This window comes from Struthio camelus, chromosome 1, assembly GCF_040807025.1.
Source record: "Struthio camelus isolate bStrCam1 chromosome 1, bStrCam1.hap1, whole genome shotgun sequence".
Lineage (NCBI taxonomy): Eukaryota > Metazoa > Chordata > Aves > Struthioniformes > Struthionidae > Struthio > Struthio camelus.
The window spans coordinates 31,484,363-31,501,358 of record NC_090942.1 but is presented as its reverse complement, the minus strand read 5'-3'; the positions used below and the strand labels follow the sequence as shown (position 1 = coordinate 31,501,358).

The 16,996-nt window shown below is 36.0% G+C and overlaps 1 protein-coding gene across 4 annotated transcripts in view; it reads right to left on the bottom strand.

Annotated features, from left to right (window-relative positions):
• Nucleotides 1-16,996, bottom strand: part of DOCK4 (dedicator of cytokinesis 4) — a 267,634-nt gene that overhangs the window by 48,506 nt on the left and 202,132 nt on the right. For all 4 annotated transcript variants that reach the window (XM_068933119.1, XM_068933107.1, XM_068933099.1 and 1 more), the window contains exons 26-28: nucleotides 16,413-16,511; nucleotides 8,807-8,901; nucleotides 1,275-1,350 (exon numbers count right to left, since the gene is read on the bottom strand). In XM_068933119.1, coding sequence (XP_068789220.1) covers nucleotides 1,275-1,350; nucleotides 8,807-8,901; nucleotides 16,413-16,511 — 270 coding nt within the window. The remainder of the gene's footprint in view (nucleotides 1-1,274; nucleotides 1,351-8,806; nucleotides 8,902-16,412; nucleotides 16,512-16,996) is intronic.

Sequence of the window (16,996 nt, the reverse complement as noted above, 5' to 3'; positions counted from 1 at the left end):
AAATATGACACTCAAAAGCTATTCACATAACCGAGCTGTCATTTTGTGGCCTGTCTTACTTTATCAGATTATTTGCAAGTCTCACTGCAGGCTTCATTGGACGAAATCAAAGCAAAGTATTGTGAATTTGTTAACATATTGTAAATATCCAGATGTTTGTGCAAATGTTTTTAGAATTGATGTTGAATTTTATAAGTAGAGTTTTCTCTGTTAAAAGATACATTTAAAAATACATTTTAATATTAATTGATATAACCCAGTTATATTAGATACACCAGTGCAGGAGGGCAAAAGAAGTGTAGGGGGAGCCTTATTCCAGACACTGCAGGTCTGCAGGATGGTAATCACTTTGCTGAACAAGCTTACAGAACATAGATGCTTGGTCTACAGGTAATTCTTTTATCAGCTTTAACCTTTGAACTGGCAGAACTTCCTAAAGGACAGGCTTCCTTGTTTCCAGTTATGTCTGGTAGATAAGTCTCCATCCTCTCCAATCTCTCCAATAGGAGTCTGGACTCTCCAATCTCTCCAATAGGAGTCTGGATTTTCAGGGAAGCTAAGCAACCATTGCTCCGCTGGAAGTCAACAGACGCTCTCTATTGTCTCTAAGAAGGAAATTCTGCAATTTTTAAAATGAAGCAATGGATAAATGCCTCTGCTCGAGTTAGGCAGAACACCCGTTCTGGTTTCCACTGTGATGGATCTTTTCAGAGTCATTCCTAGGTCTTTTCATTTGACGCCTAAAAGCATCATTCTGTAATTTGTCGCTTGCAGCAGGTATCGTACCTGCATCATAAGAGGTAGTCAATAACAAGCAAGTATAACTACATTCACCATGAAGTGCTATAATTTTCTGATTTTAATTTTGCAGCACGTAAATTGACTTGAGAGCATTTTAAAAAAAAGCAAAACTATAGTTTTGATACATTTGCTGTTGAGTCAAAAATGGAATTCATTTTGCTTTCTGAGATAACCCCAAAATGAGAGATGAATACAAAAATTTTTGGTAATCAAAAAATTGTTATACAAAATCCTTGAATAAGAAGTCCACCATAGTAACTGAAATACCAAAATGAAAAATAAAAAGAAATAAACACTCCTGATTTTTAAGCCAATTCTGTACTTATGAGAAAATGTAAATTCTGAGCACTTGGAATTGCTGAAGAAGTATGCACTCTAGCTGCTTAGATGCTGGAGCTGAATTTAACAACAAACTACCAAGCCACAGGACGATGTAACAGCTATTGCATCTATCTTACGTTAGACACATTTACCTTATAATCAAAGTTTTCATTTAAGAAGTTTTTGCGAAGGGCATCCGAAAGGTACAAGACTGTTGTAATGATAACACTGGGAAGAAAAGAATAAAAAAGACAGTACTTTTCATTAGGTGGAAATTCGTAATTAATTCTCAAAGAGCTAGTAAATTTTCCAAAAAAGATAAAAACGTACCATGTACTGTGACAACAAATTCTGTATTTAGGTAAACAAACATCTAACTAACAGCACTCATTGACAGCAAACATACATGACATAAAAAAACCCCTAAAAACTAGGTGTGATGTAGAAATTGGGGAGGTGAAAATACACTTTGCGTAGCAGAATATAATTGAAAACACAAACCACAAGTTTTGTTATACAAATAATGCAGATATCATATTTAATACATGCTTTGTGTTACTAGCGCTAATATATACAGTCGGGCAATTTGCTTTCAACTTTCTTTGTACTGCAGATGTGCATACAAAATGTAAATATAACATATTTAGTAATTAACAAGGTTACAATGTTGAGAGCCTTATGGATGAAGTATTTTTTGGTAACAATAGATAAATGCAAATCTGCATGAACTCTGAGAGAAAGAACTGCAGCTTTAGACCTGTTGACAAATGGTGCTTATCTTAGTGATGACTACATTGACACCTACCTAAATCATACTCATCTTAGATGAATTAAGACAATCAAAATCTTTTCATGGTGGTTGTTAAGTTGTGTCAATGGCAACCTGGTTCACCGGAATCCCTGAACAGGCTGGGCAAACAGGACTCAGAAAAATGCAAGTTTGGTAATCTTTAGAAACTGAACTTACGTAGAAATCATCTAATTATATTCTGTTTCCATGAGTCAAGAGTTAAGCTGCCCTTTGCTGCCCTTGTTTTTAACAACATATTTGGTCAAATCAAAAATCCATCTTAACCCACTAAATTCTTTGCAACTGTAGTCAGTAGTAGGTGCTTAGGGAAAAACAAAACCAGAAAAGATAAACAGTGAATGATCATTTCCCTGTTACACTCATGTACTTAACAGCAATCAGCTGTTTAAGAACCTTCTGAGAAAAAGGTTATGTCTATGCATTTCATTTAATTGCCACCTATCTGCCATTAATATATCTAACACTTCTTTGAACATATTTCTCATCTTGTATGCTGTTGCAGTTCTAAAATTTTTTTCCCTTTCCATATTTGGTGAATTAATTGTGAAAAAAGAAGAAAAATGAAGTACAACAAAATATATTTTATTAAATATAATAGCAATAACATTTTAAGGGTATAATATTTTTCATTTTCACAACAGTGAAGAATTATACATTAATCAATCCATCTAAGAGATAAAGGAGATTCTTCTTTTGGCACTTTTGACTGATTTTAACTTCATAAGTAAATTTTCCAGCTATGTATCATTTAGTTTATGACTAGTTTAAATGTTTCCTTCTATTTCTCAGGTTTTAAACTTTACCTTATTGTTTTCATGTGTCTGAATGCCTGTAACAATTAAGTCTTAGACTACCTGATTCTCAAGTTTCTCAAGTAGCTCCATTGCTCCACATGCAACTTTCATACACATTATTTTCCCAACAGTTGTACTGTATCTGAGCTTATCTATCCAAGCAGTGTTCCACAACTAGCACCTATGCGTAAAATTTGCCCAAATTTTCCTCCAACAAGGAGTTAGTGCTTGTACAGTACTCCTTGTTGCAGTATGGAACACAAAGTGAAAGACTAACAAAATGTTAAGCAAAGGTAAGAATCAAGGAGGGGAAAACAATCCTCTTACTGTGTATGATTTAATTTACAGACCATATGTTTCACAAACTGAAAACAGTTTGCATGTTTCAGGTATCTTCAGATAGAAACGGTCAGGCCATCCTGAACCAATGTAAACTATATGAATGTAAAATTTGAAGCCAAGTCCAAAGCGATAAATCTCTGAAAAATTGGATAAAAGACAAAATACTGAAGTGTTTCAGAAACTGCAACCATATCGCCAAGTTTAAATTACATAGATCTGTTTACATCAGAGACAGTTTCTTTTTTGCTACCTTCCTTCCACGGCAGGTAAAGTTGAAGAGAAAGATCTGCTTAAATTCTTAATAGAGGATCATTAGATTAGAAATCTTAAATGTAATTTTTGGAAGACTTTTCCAGAATGTTCCTGATCTAACAGAACACCTGTAATGAAACTATTTGTTGCTACGGGCAATATAGCTCAGTTTTGATTTATTTGATAACACAAAGATACGACATAGATCAGTTGATAAAAAGTGGGTCTGGACAGTGCCAGTGTGTATGCTGGCATAGATAAAAATAAATGAATGGACTGAGCATAGGAAGATGAAACTTTTGTTTTTGACCCATAAACTTATTCTCTGTCCACAAGAGAGACTACAATTGGGTAGGATAGAGAACATTGCTATGGTTGCAGGTTCTCTTTCCCCCTTTTCTTACGGATGATATAGTTCCTATTAAAAAATACATGCACACACCACAAAACACACCAGATAGAGGACAGACGGATCCAGTAAAATATCCACATTCCAAGTTGCTTCCTAGCCAGCAAAGTCAAAACAACAAAATTTATTTAAATTCCATGTGACTATCACACTGGAAAACATTGAGTTGGTGAGGAAAGTTTTCTTCTTTTTACCACCTGCCACAAGTTTGTTCAGGCCACTGACTGTTTTATGGTAGAAAAGCTGTGCTCTTACTACTTAATTGTGCTGGGCGCATACTGAGAACAGTAGCCCAGGGTCCAGCCAGGACATTTCTAACAGGGTGGCTTTTCTGATGACTCACCCACATGACAAAAGTTCAGTAACTATTTTGATATTGTCACAGTATTTCCACAGGAAACCTTTTGACAAGAAGCTCTTTGAAAAAATCAAAGAAGCCCCCAGAAGTTCAGCAGCTAGTCTGCTGTTTGGACAGTGCTCTGGTAACCTGGCTTTTGGATAGGCAGCTAATTGTAAAAAACATATAACGTTAGCTTCTCATTTGATCCTTTGCTATTCCAGAGTGAAATCTTCCCAAGCACAGAGCTGTTCAAGGAGCAAAAAGCTTTTCACTTCTAATAAATAAATGAGCCTAGATTCATGTATATACATATATATATATGCACAGTCATACATATAGGTGCATAAACAGGTACATAAACTTCTACATAACACATATACCTATGCATATATATGCTTTTTGTGACAGACTGAAGCATTTGCGCAGAAGCATTTTTACAAGCTCAGTTGTTAGCAACGTTTTGTATTACATAAAAGCAAGAATTTTTGTTCACTGTAGGAGTCTCAGACTCCCACACCATCGGAGCTAACAGAACTCTTCCAAGCAGCCATAATGATGATACCAATGCTAATTTGATGTCTTCCCTTACCATGTATTCTGTTTGAATTAATTTTTAAAAAAGCAATAGTAATAATACTGTCTTCCAGTCATTACTGAATTAGATAACGAAAAGGATTTTCAATTTAAATTAAGTAAGCCCAGCAATCAGAAGACACATTTGGCATTTTAGTATAAACAACACTCTATAGCAAATCTTACTTTACCCATCAATTATTTTACTATAAATATGCAAATTCATATACCTATTTTGTACACTTACAGAATTCAAACTGAGAACTGGATGATCTAGCACCTCTACCATTCAACAAAACGGCCAAAGGATATGTGTTAGTTAATCATATAGAGATAAAAGGCTCGATCCTTAAAATGAAATGAAAAAATGAAAACTAGCAAAAGCAGTGGAAAATTTGTTCCTTGTTGAATAATACATAGGTACAGTACATATCAATATCAAACCTTTGCTTAGCAAGTAATAGGAATCTCACTTCACCCTCAGCCTTCTCAATTGTTAATGAAACATGACATATCTGGAATTCAGCTGAGTCTATTAAACGCTCTCAAAAATGCCAGTCAATTAATGCCTTAGACATGCAATTTTTTTCTAACCTTAGGGTAATTAAGCAAGTGACCACTACTGGGTTATTTCCTGTTGTGGGAGACGTTATGAAGGGGTTATCTAGAAGCTTCAATTATATAGCCTGGCATATTTTATTATAAAATTTTGGATTCCTCTCTTGAGCTAGGAAGCTGATTTAGGAATCTTCCTATTATTTGGTGTTCATTTACATTTACAAATACTTTGTTTACAAGCTTTGTTTAGATGGCCAGTAACCTAGTTTACTACCTACTTAATGTAGAAAGTAAGTCTATCCTGTAATGAAAGACATGAAGATGGTATTTTCCATAACATACACAAAAAACAAATTTGTCGCTCAGTTGCTACATTCCTGTTAGAAATGTTAGATAGCCATAGATAATCCTTCTACTCTGTTGAGTGCATCCTGATTTGCTCAATACAAATGTTACATGGTTATGCAGTTTAAACAGAGTTGCTTTCTGTCTCATAGCTCAACTTGTAGAAGCTAATACACATTAAGGTTTTTTTCATGTTCTTCTTCCATCACAGAACAAAATTCAAAAGATTTATTTCTCCGTTTCAGTGCTACTTCTGCATTTTTACATGTTATTTTATTTCTCAGATTTGGAAGTCACTTGGCAATTTTGTAATCATAGCCATTAACGCTTTTTCGTGATAGATGTGCAGACATTCAGAACTCCATTTTCCATATGCACGTATGATCATGAGGTATCTTAACTTCTGGATACCTACACGTTTTTGAGCTCACGCTACTTTCTGTTTTGTTTTATCCCAGACAGTATTCAAATGCCAGATGCTACATAATTACTGAGAATACCGCAACAAGAAAGAAAAGATTCTAGAAGCCAGAGGGCAGCAATATTTTTATATATAAATATTATACATTGATAGACTCTTTTAGTGCTTTAAGACCTAAACAACTTTCAGGTAATTGTAGGCATGCATACATAAATCAGAAAAAAATATTCTTTCTACCCCTACATGGAAAGCTTATTACCTGACTATACCCTTGCTAGGACTCATTTCTTCCCTAGTCTCAGGTAGGTTAAATCTCTCTTCCTGTAAATACCAGATAGTTTTATTTTTTTAAAACACCCTGGGGATGTGGGAGAGAAAAGACAGTGCTGCTGGTGAAGTGACTGCTGTGACAGGTGAGGCTCCCAAGACACACTTTGCCTTAAGAACAGCTACTGTTTCTCTAGTGGAAGCCTCGACAGCTGAGAGGAGAGCCACCTAACCCAGGAAACATTACAGCCTTTTCATTCCTGGGAAGGCAGAATTAGAAGAGATACAGATTTTAAGTGAATTATGTGACCACGCTCTTAAAAAGATGGGCTGGACCTTGAAGTTTTTCCTTTTGTACATGTATTGGACTGCATTTAAGCCTGAAGAGTCTCAGATCTTTGGAAACATTCCATCTTGCTTATTAAGTGAAGCCAGAGGCGAATGGCTCACAGTTACTTTTGTCCTTAGTGCAGGCACTGCTCTAATTTGTCATCCTGCTTCTAAGGCCGTTCCTTTAGCACTACAAAGATTTTAGGTTGGGAAAACTCAAGCAAAGCTACTACTCTGTGGCTCTTTGCTTTTGAATTTCTCAGGGAAGTTGAGGAAGATAGCTACTGAAATGGCAGTGGAGGAAACAAATGGAAGAAGGAAATTCCCATTTGGAAACGAAGCTCCAGAAAAGTCAGTGTTCTGCAGCTGAGGAGAGAATAGAAAATGGATTTTCCTTTCTGCTGCCTCAAAAAGATAGAGAAACAAAGACATCAATAGATAATATAGCAACGATGGCTCTTCAAGTTCACATCACTACTTTTAAGTAGCCAAAACACCTGGCCAACCCCATTTCATAGCACACTAGAATTTCCTCCATAAATACATCTAAGAACATATCCACAGCAAAGTAAATTAATGAATACAGAATTGGTAAAGATCTGTTTACATCTCATATGCTGGCAATAATGCAACTGGGTGTTATCAGATCAGCCAGCTAGCTGATCTGATACAGAGACGCTAGCAATGACTGCTGATGGGAATTGGCAGTTAATAGCCAGTTTCATATGCCTGACAGAACTGGACATACAGTCATCCCTTAGATGGTCAGAAGCAACATGACATAGATTAACAAAGGGAGATGTTTGATGCTAAGTAAAATACTAAGGAAGGTAAATACTCTTTTTGTAGAGCTTAAGAACATCACCTTTAGCATATCTGAATGTCACCAGCCTGAGAAACACGGGCCAAGGTCATTCCTAAATCTTAGTTTTGTACATGTAAGCTGTTGCCAAGCCATCTGCCAAGCCAGCTGTTTCTGGATGATGTAACACTTTCTTAGATTATATATTTAGTCTAAGAGTTCTTGTGTTTTTCCCCTCTTTCCTGTATTTCTCAATTTATTACTTAAGCATGATAACCAGATGTATGCTTTCTCTCCTCAGCCATATTTTCAGAAAAAATAATCACATCCATTCTTTGGTTACTAACATTTTTTGCTGAAATTCCAACTTGGCAGGATTAGCCATACTAAATGAGGTAATAAAGGTAAGTAAAAAAAAATGTTAATTTTCTGAAGTCATGACAAAGTTTGAACAAATACTATGATGCCTGTATGTTCACACATATGAACATACCTTTTGCCAAATTTACTTTTAACAATAAGATCACGGCTAGGAGTTTATATGGCACAATGAATTCAAGTTCTTTTTGGAGCTGATGGGTACAGCACAGACTAAAAACCAATGATGAGTTACTTACTATTAGGCATTGCAATACGCACCGTGAAAGCTCAAGTCAATCCTGAATTCTGGATTTCTAGCTCTGCCAATACAACCGCCTTCCTCTGCTGATACTAAATGTTTATGTATTATGTGTTGACTTTTCAGTTGGCTTATCTGATCGAAAACTAAGCCTACAAAAAAGTATTAACTGGTGATACAGGTGAAATCAAATTTAATAGTTTCAGTCCAGCTGTAGTGCCTTGCCAGAAAAACTGGGAACCCGTTTCTGTAAAAATAAGAACTGAACAAAAAGAACTGCTTGAAGGCAGGTTAAACAATGCCTATTGATACTCTGAGATGTAGAATCCCACATTACTTGGGCTTTACCTGATGTGTGTTCTGTTGACTTTGTGATATTTCTGACAAGCACTAAATTAACAAACATGCTAAAACATTGTTAATGTTATTACAGCAGATAATGTCTTCTTGAGAAGAAATAGATCTTTACCAACTCAATATTTCAACAGATTAGGATGAAGCTCTGTTGAGACTTGTCATTTGCTACTTTTAGAAAACAAAGTTGTTGATGATTATGATCTTTTTGTAAAAGTATTTCTGAATTTCCACTTATATGTGGCTACTGACATTCAGAGGAGAAACAGGTACAAATTATATCATGAATTTGTTGTGTAAAATAAAGCTAGAGATTTTAAATGGAAAGCGTCATTCAAAAATGGAAAACTAACCCAATACTATAAAGTATATTTTGCATTTTTATTATCTACATAATATAATTGTATTTATTTATACCAAGACCTTCACATGTCGTTTTTTTTTATTACCATTAGAAAGTGTCTTACTTGTTTGCAACCAAACGCATCACTGTCCAGTCTTTTGGAAACATCTCTGGTCGTATTAGTATCCGAAATACAGTGAAAATCTGCAGCAGGAAATCCTATAGAAGGAAAAGAAGCAGTCTTATGCCTTTGCAGATTGAAAAGAGAAATGAGCTTTAAAAATACATTCACCAGAAAGAAATATGATTACAGAAATAGCAGAATTGCACATTGTTTTCTACATAGATACACCTCTGAGTATTTTTCATCAGTTTTCTTTTGATTCCCCCAAAAGCTGCAGACGGTGATTTAATTTTTTTTTTGTAAAAAAGATGAAAATAATTTAATGTGCTATTTGATTGACAGCAACATATAAGAGAAATGTCAAAGATACAGTTGGTTTCCACTCATACACTTTCACAAATGTGATCCTGAGAACAATTTGCAAATCAAAAAGGCACTTTAAAAACACCATAGATTTTCAAATATCTCCTTAATCATGTCTGGTTTTCATCACAGTCAAGATTTATTCTAAAAGCATCATTATTTGGTGGGAAAGAGAGAACATAAGGATAATTTTATCATTGGATTTGCACAGACCAGTGAAGTTAATAGTTATGTCTGGGCTCCTGAATTTTAATTCCAGCTGCCTGGCTGCATGCAGGTCACTTAGCCATTCTGCCTCATTTGCTGAATCTATAAAAATAGCGAATGTATGTGAGCTACTTTGAATGTAGAAAGCACTGCTTAAGAGCTCAGCATTAGCATTATCTCCTACGTCATTCAACTAACTAATAAATAACTACATGAAACAACTAAATCTAACTGACTAACTAATCTAACTAATGAAACTAACTAAATCTACAGCACAGGTAATATTTCCGATGGCCCATTTTAATTGTGTATAATGTTCTCGGTATTTTTTCAGTGAGCAAAATGTAGCCTTTTGCATCATGAAAAGCATGATGCAACTGATATAATTCACTGAACACAATCAATGTTCTATCTGACCTTGAAACATTCATATTTGATTCTGCTCGCATCACTTCTATAGAGTTAGCCCTAAACACAGTTTAGACGAAGATACTACCAGAGGATACCAAGTAAGTCTGAACACCAAAATATATTCTCAAGCGCATATAGCAAAGTGTAGATGACGGACATTGCACAACAGATGTCTTTCATTAGAAAATCACTGTAAAGGGGGAAGAATGCGGGTGCTAGGAATGGCATCTGAGTGGCCACCCACTAGAGATTACATAAAAGAGACAACCCGGTTTTTGAATGAGATGCTAAGAAGTTCTCTACATCAAAGAGTATAAGCAATATTCGCTCCAGATAAAACAGTATCTGAACATAGGTGATTCACTTGATGGATGAATAAGTAGCTCCTTGAGCAACAGATTTATTCCAGACTGGAATTTCCTACAGCTTTGTGTCTTGAAGTTAGATTTCAACACTTATGTCTGCCCCTTATTTTTCTTAGGGGCTACAACCCCCTTCCCAGTGCTCGAATCTCTGCAGCTCTGTGCCATACACACAACATTATTGTCATGCCCCAAATTCTGCTGCACGCCTGCTCACAGTAACACCTCCAGCTCTCCCACGTCCTGTTCCTATCTTGTCGATGGTCCAGAAACAAAGCTATCTGGGAACTGACTGACTGGCTGCTGAAGTGCAGAGACCAAATGGCTGCTGTTGGGAAACCAGAAAAGCGGTTTAAGGGACCATTTCAAATCCCAGAGCTCCATGGTTTGTAAAACTTTATACCTCTGAGGCCTATAGCCCACTGTCAAAGCTCTCTGAAATTCATCAGCTTATTCAAAAATTGCTAAGAGAGAGAGAACATATACGCTTCACTTCCTAGGCATCTAGGCTAAAGAAAGAATAAATCTCTTATTCCAAGCAATCTTTAAAACAAAGCAAGTGTCAACACTTGTATTAGATTTTGAATGAGTAACACTAGGCTAATTTTTTCTACTGTTAGTAAGAAAACCCAGAAAATTGTATTGTCAGTTTAGTGTGAATGTTATTAAATACAAAAAATGCATTTAAAAGGCCCAACTGAATAAGTTTGAAGATTTTTACAGCACATTTTTACAGCAAATGTGTCAAAAACATACAAACAAAATACAGAATAGTTCAATGCTAAGCTATAACTGAAAGAAACAGATAACACCTAAACACCTTTAGAAAAAACTAGTCAGTTGTAAGATTTGCAAGATATACAACTACTAAGCTTCTATTAGCAGAATTAATGCATAAGTAACTTATTTTCCATGATACAGTTTTTGTATATCTGGTAGTATATTTCCCTAGGAATCCATTATAAACATGAAAATAATAAAATTGTAAAATGCCAGTTGACTAATCCAATACTTTGGCATTAATGTGCTAGTATGCATTCACATGTCAGAACTACTCATCAGTATTCAATGTCAAGAGATATAACCTCATAATTGTTCTACAGTAATCCCATAATACATTTTGATCAGTAGTACAATGACTGGGATTTTGCATGATGGAATTGCTCTTTTTGTTTCATGGTTGAAATATTCTAAAAACTTCACTAGACATTACTATGAAGTACCAGTCATGGTAAATCAGTTTTGTAAGGGCGTTTTGAGCTGTTTGCTTTGCAATAAACTATTGTCTTTCACAGTAGGATCAGCCCTACTGAACACATCATAATGATTCAGTAACAGATTTTAACGCTTAAAGACGTTTTTGCCAGCAGTATAAGCAAACTAAAATTTGGTTGGTTGAGTACAGCTGTACTTAAAAGTCTCATATGCCTTCAGTCTTAAGAGACAGCAAGGGAATAGTTTTATCCTTTTGCATATTCCAGGCAACTAAATATTGTGTCTTAATATTCCTACCTTGCATATATAAACTCTAGTAGTAACTCACAGTGCTCATAACATCACAGTATCACAGTTCAGTTTCCTCTAGCAGGAATAGTCTGTTGATGAAAACGTGAAACTGATTCAACAAGAAGCATGGCCTTCTCAAAGACTGAGAACTATTTATTCATTTCATCAACAAGCATCTTTGAATTTCTTCCTCATCACCCCATAGGCATGTATAACCCTCCGTAACACAGGTGAGACTCCCCTGGATCTCTCAAGGTACATCTATATCAGCATTTTAGTTTGGATCAAGAGTCCACTTGGAAGCAAAATTGCCTGATCATCTGTGCATTGGCTCACACTGCAAAGTTAGCGAGTTACTTGTTAGTGAGCCTCTGTAAAGCATCCCAGAGTTGTTTAGCACAGTGCCAAGGGGCACACAAAAGAAGATGGTTTGACAGTGAGCCATCTCTGTCAGGATAATTCATCCATCCTGAGGCCAATTCTTTCCCAGATCTTCTCTCCTTCACTGCTTCCCTAATCTACACAAGCAGGCTCCCAAGCACTTCTTCTAAAGTCCATCTGCTCCAGCACTCGTCTTTTCCAAAGTCCCCTGGTGCCTACCACAGCACATTCTTGGATCCCTGTGGGCAACAGGGGAAGGATGCCAGAAGCGCACTCTGCGCCAGAGCCATTTGCCATGCCTATATAGCCAAGCAGTGGCTGGGTAAATCGTGCTTGGTGGTAGGTGTGGTACACCCCTAACATTGCTCTGAAGCCTGGTACACCCCTAACATTGCTCTGAATCCTGGTGCTGGGAGAGAGGGATCAGAAAACTGGCAAGGTTCACACCCACCCACATGAAATATTATCTTCTCCTCTATCAAACGTCTCCTGTATACCTATTCTGCCACACTACCTGTGGTATACTAAGTCTTCTGGCAAGTGCTTTTTAAATTTTTTTTAATCTATTAAATAAGAAAATATGGCAACTAAAAACACCTTGCTGTGGTACAAGCTGCATTATGTTAATGTATACTGTTTTCCTCATTCACTTGCCCACTTTTCTCCTCCTGTTTGTAACTTCCACCATTACCTTTTGTCATATATTAGTTTTGAGGGGTTTGGGGACAGCAAATATCTGCTTATAAGAGTACTTCAGTTCTACAAATCGCTATAAAATGTATTTATTAGAAGATTATTTGTGGTATATTTTGCAGTAGGCCAGAAGAGCATACCTTTAAAATAATATTGAAAGATAAACAAGTAGAAATATTTTAAATTACTGATCCATTAAATTCAATGCATCAAAAAGTGAGTGAAATACAGTCTCTGGGGCTACCACTCAGCCATGAATCCCCTATCATTTCTTTCTTACTTCATTTTCATGTTTTCAAATACAAAATGCTTTTTCTATCTTCTGCCCTGGTGTAAAAAAACTTGAATCTGCTGAAGAACTGACTAAAATAAGAACAGTCACCACGTCAATTACTTAAACTAAGTATATTTACAAAATAGAGGAAATATTTCTATAAACAACGACTTCAAAGCATCACTCAGAAGCATGTCAGAAAAAAATGTGTAGATATAAATGTCATTTTTCAATTGATGTCATTCCTTTAAAATATTCATTGTGCTATACTGTGATTAATGAGCTGGAAATAGTCTTTAATAGTTTTGGCATGGATTATTTAAAAAAAAACAACTGAAAATTTATTTTGATAGGATGAATGACAACTTTCATTCCCTTTTTACAAGGACTTACATGAGAGAATTTTTGTTTGCAGAAGTGGTTTGGTGGGGGTATTTTTTGTAAACTGTCACAAACACTAGGCAAACATGTACTCATGCAAGCATTTGACATAGTCACCTTGAGAATCAGTTAGGAAGAAAGAAATACCTTGCAATTTCAGTGACTAACCACATTCAGAACAGGCAGTCAATTATAAACAGATGCAGTCAAAGCAAAAGCCACAGCAGACAGCCATTCAAAAGCCCAGGTTACATTCAGATAAGTCATTTTCAAACCCTGTAATGTATTTGTGATCTACAATGTGTCTTAGGGAAGACCCAACCCACTTTGACCTCATTGACCACGGTGCAAAAGAAGGATTCAAAAATACAGCAAACTGATAGTAGTTGCTGTTGAAGCTTAGATCACAAAGCACATTCTAGCCACATGAAAAACTAGGAATTGCCTCAGTCTCTAAAAGCACCTCAGCCAAATATGCACAGATATTTACACCTTTTGAATTCTGATATGCACAAGCTGATGTTGTTTCCTAAGGAACACATCGGAAAACAGCATAATACAGCAACAAAATTCCACAACTGGCAAAGAAAGTAGCAGAATGCAGAGGTAAGTGACAAGATTTAGTTTAGGTAGCCTAAGATATGTACAGTCATCTTACACGATTAACGTTAGCAGTGTCAATCTAACACCGTCGCCTTCATCTTTCCCTCATGCTTTCAGTTATACATTTCAGTGATAATTGGTATTTCCAAATGAAGGAAAAAAAAAACAATTTAGTAAACCATTTCAAATTCAGAAGAGAAGAAATGCTGCATAACTTTGGATCAAACCTACTGCCACTGAATCACTAGCTGAGACTGATTTGATGAGAGCAGGATGGGAATAACAGACTCTGGACTTGAGTTCTTAAGACCTGTATTTTGACAGCTGACAGCACTGGCTACAGCTGCTTTCCATATGTTTCTGTATAATAGCAGGATATGTGTGTTGTGGAGAATATAAATGTGTCTCAAATCAAACACCATTCAAGCAATAATTCTAGATTCTCAGGTTCTTGAAGCAAGAAAGTTTGAATAAACTCAACAAAGTACTTCGTAGACAGCAAATACAGCAAATATAAAAATCTAAATCTATGAATTTACATCTGCTCAGAATTTAAACAAGAAGGAAAACATTGTAAGTAAAATTGCCCAGTTCCACAGCATATATTAAAAATTTCCTAAGAATAGCAACTATGCTAGGTGAAAACAGATGCTGTAGTACTAGTTTAAAAAAACCCCACTCTATGTAACTCCTAGGTAGCATTCCTGACTCCTGACAGTGGTAACTTCTTAGAAATATCTTCTCTCTTTCAAACTCAGTGTGACCATCCGACTGCAAAGAAAAGACACTCATGATTGATAGCCTGTCTTCAGAAAAGCTCTAAATGGCTAACAGGAATTTAATAAAATCTGGAATTGCTAGTCTCTCCATTTCAGTACATAACATTACAGTACATAGGTTTATCACATGGTAATTCAAGACATTAAAAACACATTATCACACTAGGACATCATAACTTTCCTATTGAGGCTTACTGGCTGAACAATGGGCGTAAGCGATCACTGAGCATTCCCTGCGTGGGTCAGATTTGGTCCTATATAGATTTCTCAGTGGAAGAGTGGAAGCCTTAATGCAGGAAATCTTAAACAAAATAATACCCCCAATAAAACTAGCCCCCCCCCCCTTTTTTAAATCCATCTCTGATCCAAAAAGGAATGAAAAAATGGTATAACTCTATGAACCTAATAACTTCAACAATGAAATTGGTAGAAGCTGCTCTGATAGCATTATGTAGCTATTCTCTTCCATGATCAAACTGGGCAAACAGAGACCATACAAGGATGACAGGTCGTCCTGCCAGTGGTCCTGCCACACAGTTAAGAAGTCCATGTGATAGAAGATGGACTACTGCCATAAATCTTGCAATAATATTTGCTAAGACACTTTCACAGAGCTTAAGGCATCTGCAATAATGATTTTCATTCTCTATCAAGAGAAAGGTTTCCAATTCAATTACGCATGCAGACACTAGTATTAGAAGGCAGATTAAAACACTGTGACCACAAGGGATGTAATCACTTTTTCTATAACTGTGTTGCAGTGAGACCCACAGTTTAAGGGCCACACTTAGTCTTAATGGCAGAGTCTCACCATTGTATAGCTTTCAGTAATTTGCAGATTTACAAGTAAAAGCCTATACTTCACAACTATGCAATTAAAATAGTCTGTTCTCCAAAGCTGGTTTATCTGGGTTTCAGATGAACTGTAAGAGGTACTGAGGGACAGCCACACTAACTCTAGGCAGAGCTAGTTTGGGCCTGACAGACTATTACACCAAACATCAGCGCAGTAACATAATAGCACTGCTTCTAGAGCTAGCATGGGTCAAGGCTGCATGCAAGTTAGATACGTTCCTGTAAACTGGAGCGCTGGGAAATATGGTACAAAGACAGAATAGTATCAATTGCAGCTCAAATCCTCTTGGATTTCATTTAATTTTGCATGGCAACACATCCCATTTTACCTACATTATCATGGTTTTTCTCCATTACCTAGACTGTTCTTGGTTCGGAAAATGGAGAGAGTTTGCTGAATACTTATTTCAAGCCATGTGTTTGCCATTGCCATCTATCATACTAAAAATAAAAAATTGTCTGACAGGAAGAATCAAGAAAAATTGCTTTATCTTAGATCGATACTTTAAAATAGGTTTTGAGGCTAAGCTTACGGCTTTAAAGCAATTATATAGCCCCCCTTTCCCTACGGCATTGGTTCTCACTGTGGCAGCAATAGAATCGTAGCCCCATCCTAAGAGTTTCCCTGAGCAAACATGAAAGCCTATGTGTAAAAATGAGTTAATCTGAAAAACAGATTGCATTTAAATACTGATGTGTTTCATCAAAACAAGGGAATATTTGAAAGGGAGAGAAAGAAAAAAAAGAAATAAGGAGACCTGAACATGTTTGAAGACATTTCTGTTACTTACTCTCAGATCTTCCTTTGTGCTGAAGCTATCAAGAAGCTGTTGGTAATGTCTATCAGTCATTTGTCGTAACAGTGACAACAAACAGGAGACAAACTCCCCCTGGTTGGGATAGGCCAAGAACAGAAGTATTAGACATTAAGCTCAACTACATACTACAAATTCATATTATAAGCATATAAAAATAACTAACAAATGCAAAGGAAATTAATGCTTCAATTAGGAAGCATTATTTGCTAGACTCCATATTTAATGAAAAAACATTAATTTAGGTATGAATTTGTTTCTCATTTAAGAAATATTTTTCTCCAAATGTAGTTTTTTTGCTCAGCAATATTTACTTGAAATAGTTCCAAAGGAGCTAAAACGGCAAAAATTTGGCTTGTGATTTGTTTTCCTTATTTGTTTTTAAGTAGACTGATTATTTAGACTGCAAAAATTACAATCTCTTAGTCAACTCTGTTTTAAAACAAAATGTAAACAAAAATATTTTGCAATAACTCTGAGAAGAATGCTATTGCTTTCCAGTAGGGAAGCTGTTAATGCAGTGAGCTGGGAATTTTTCAAAACGTTTTCAACAGACAGAA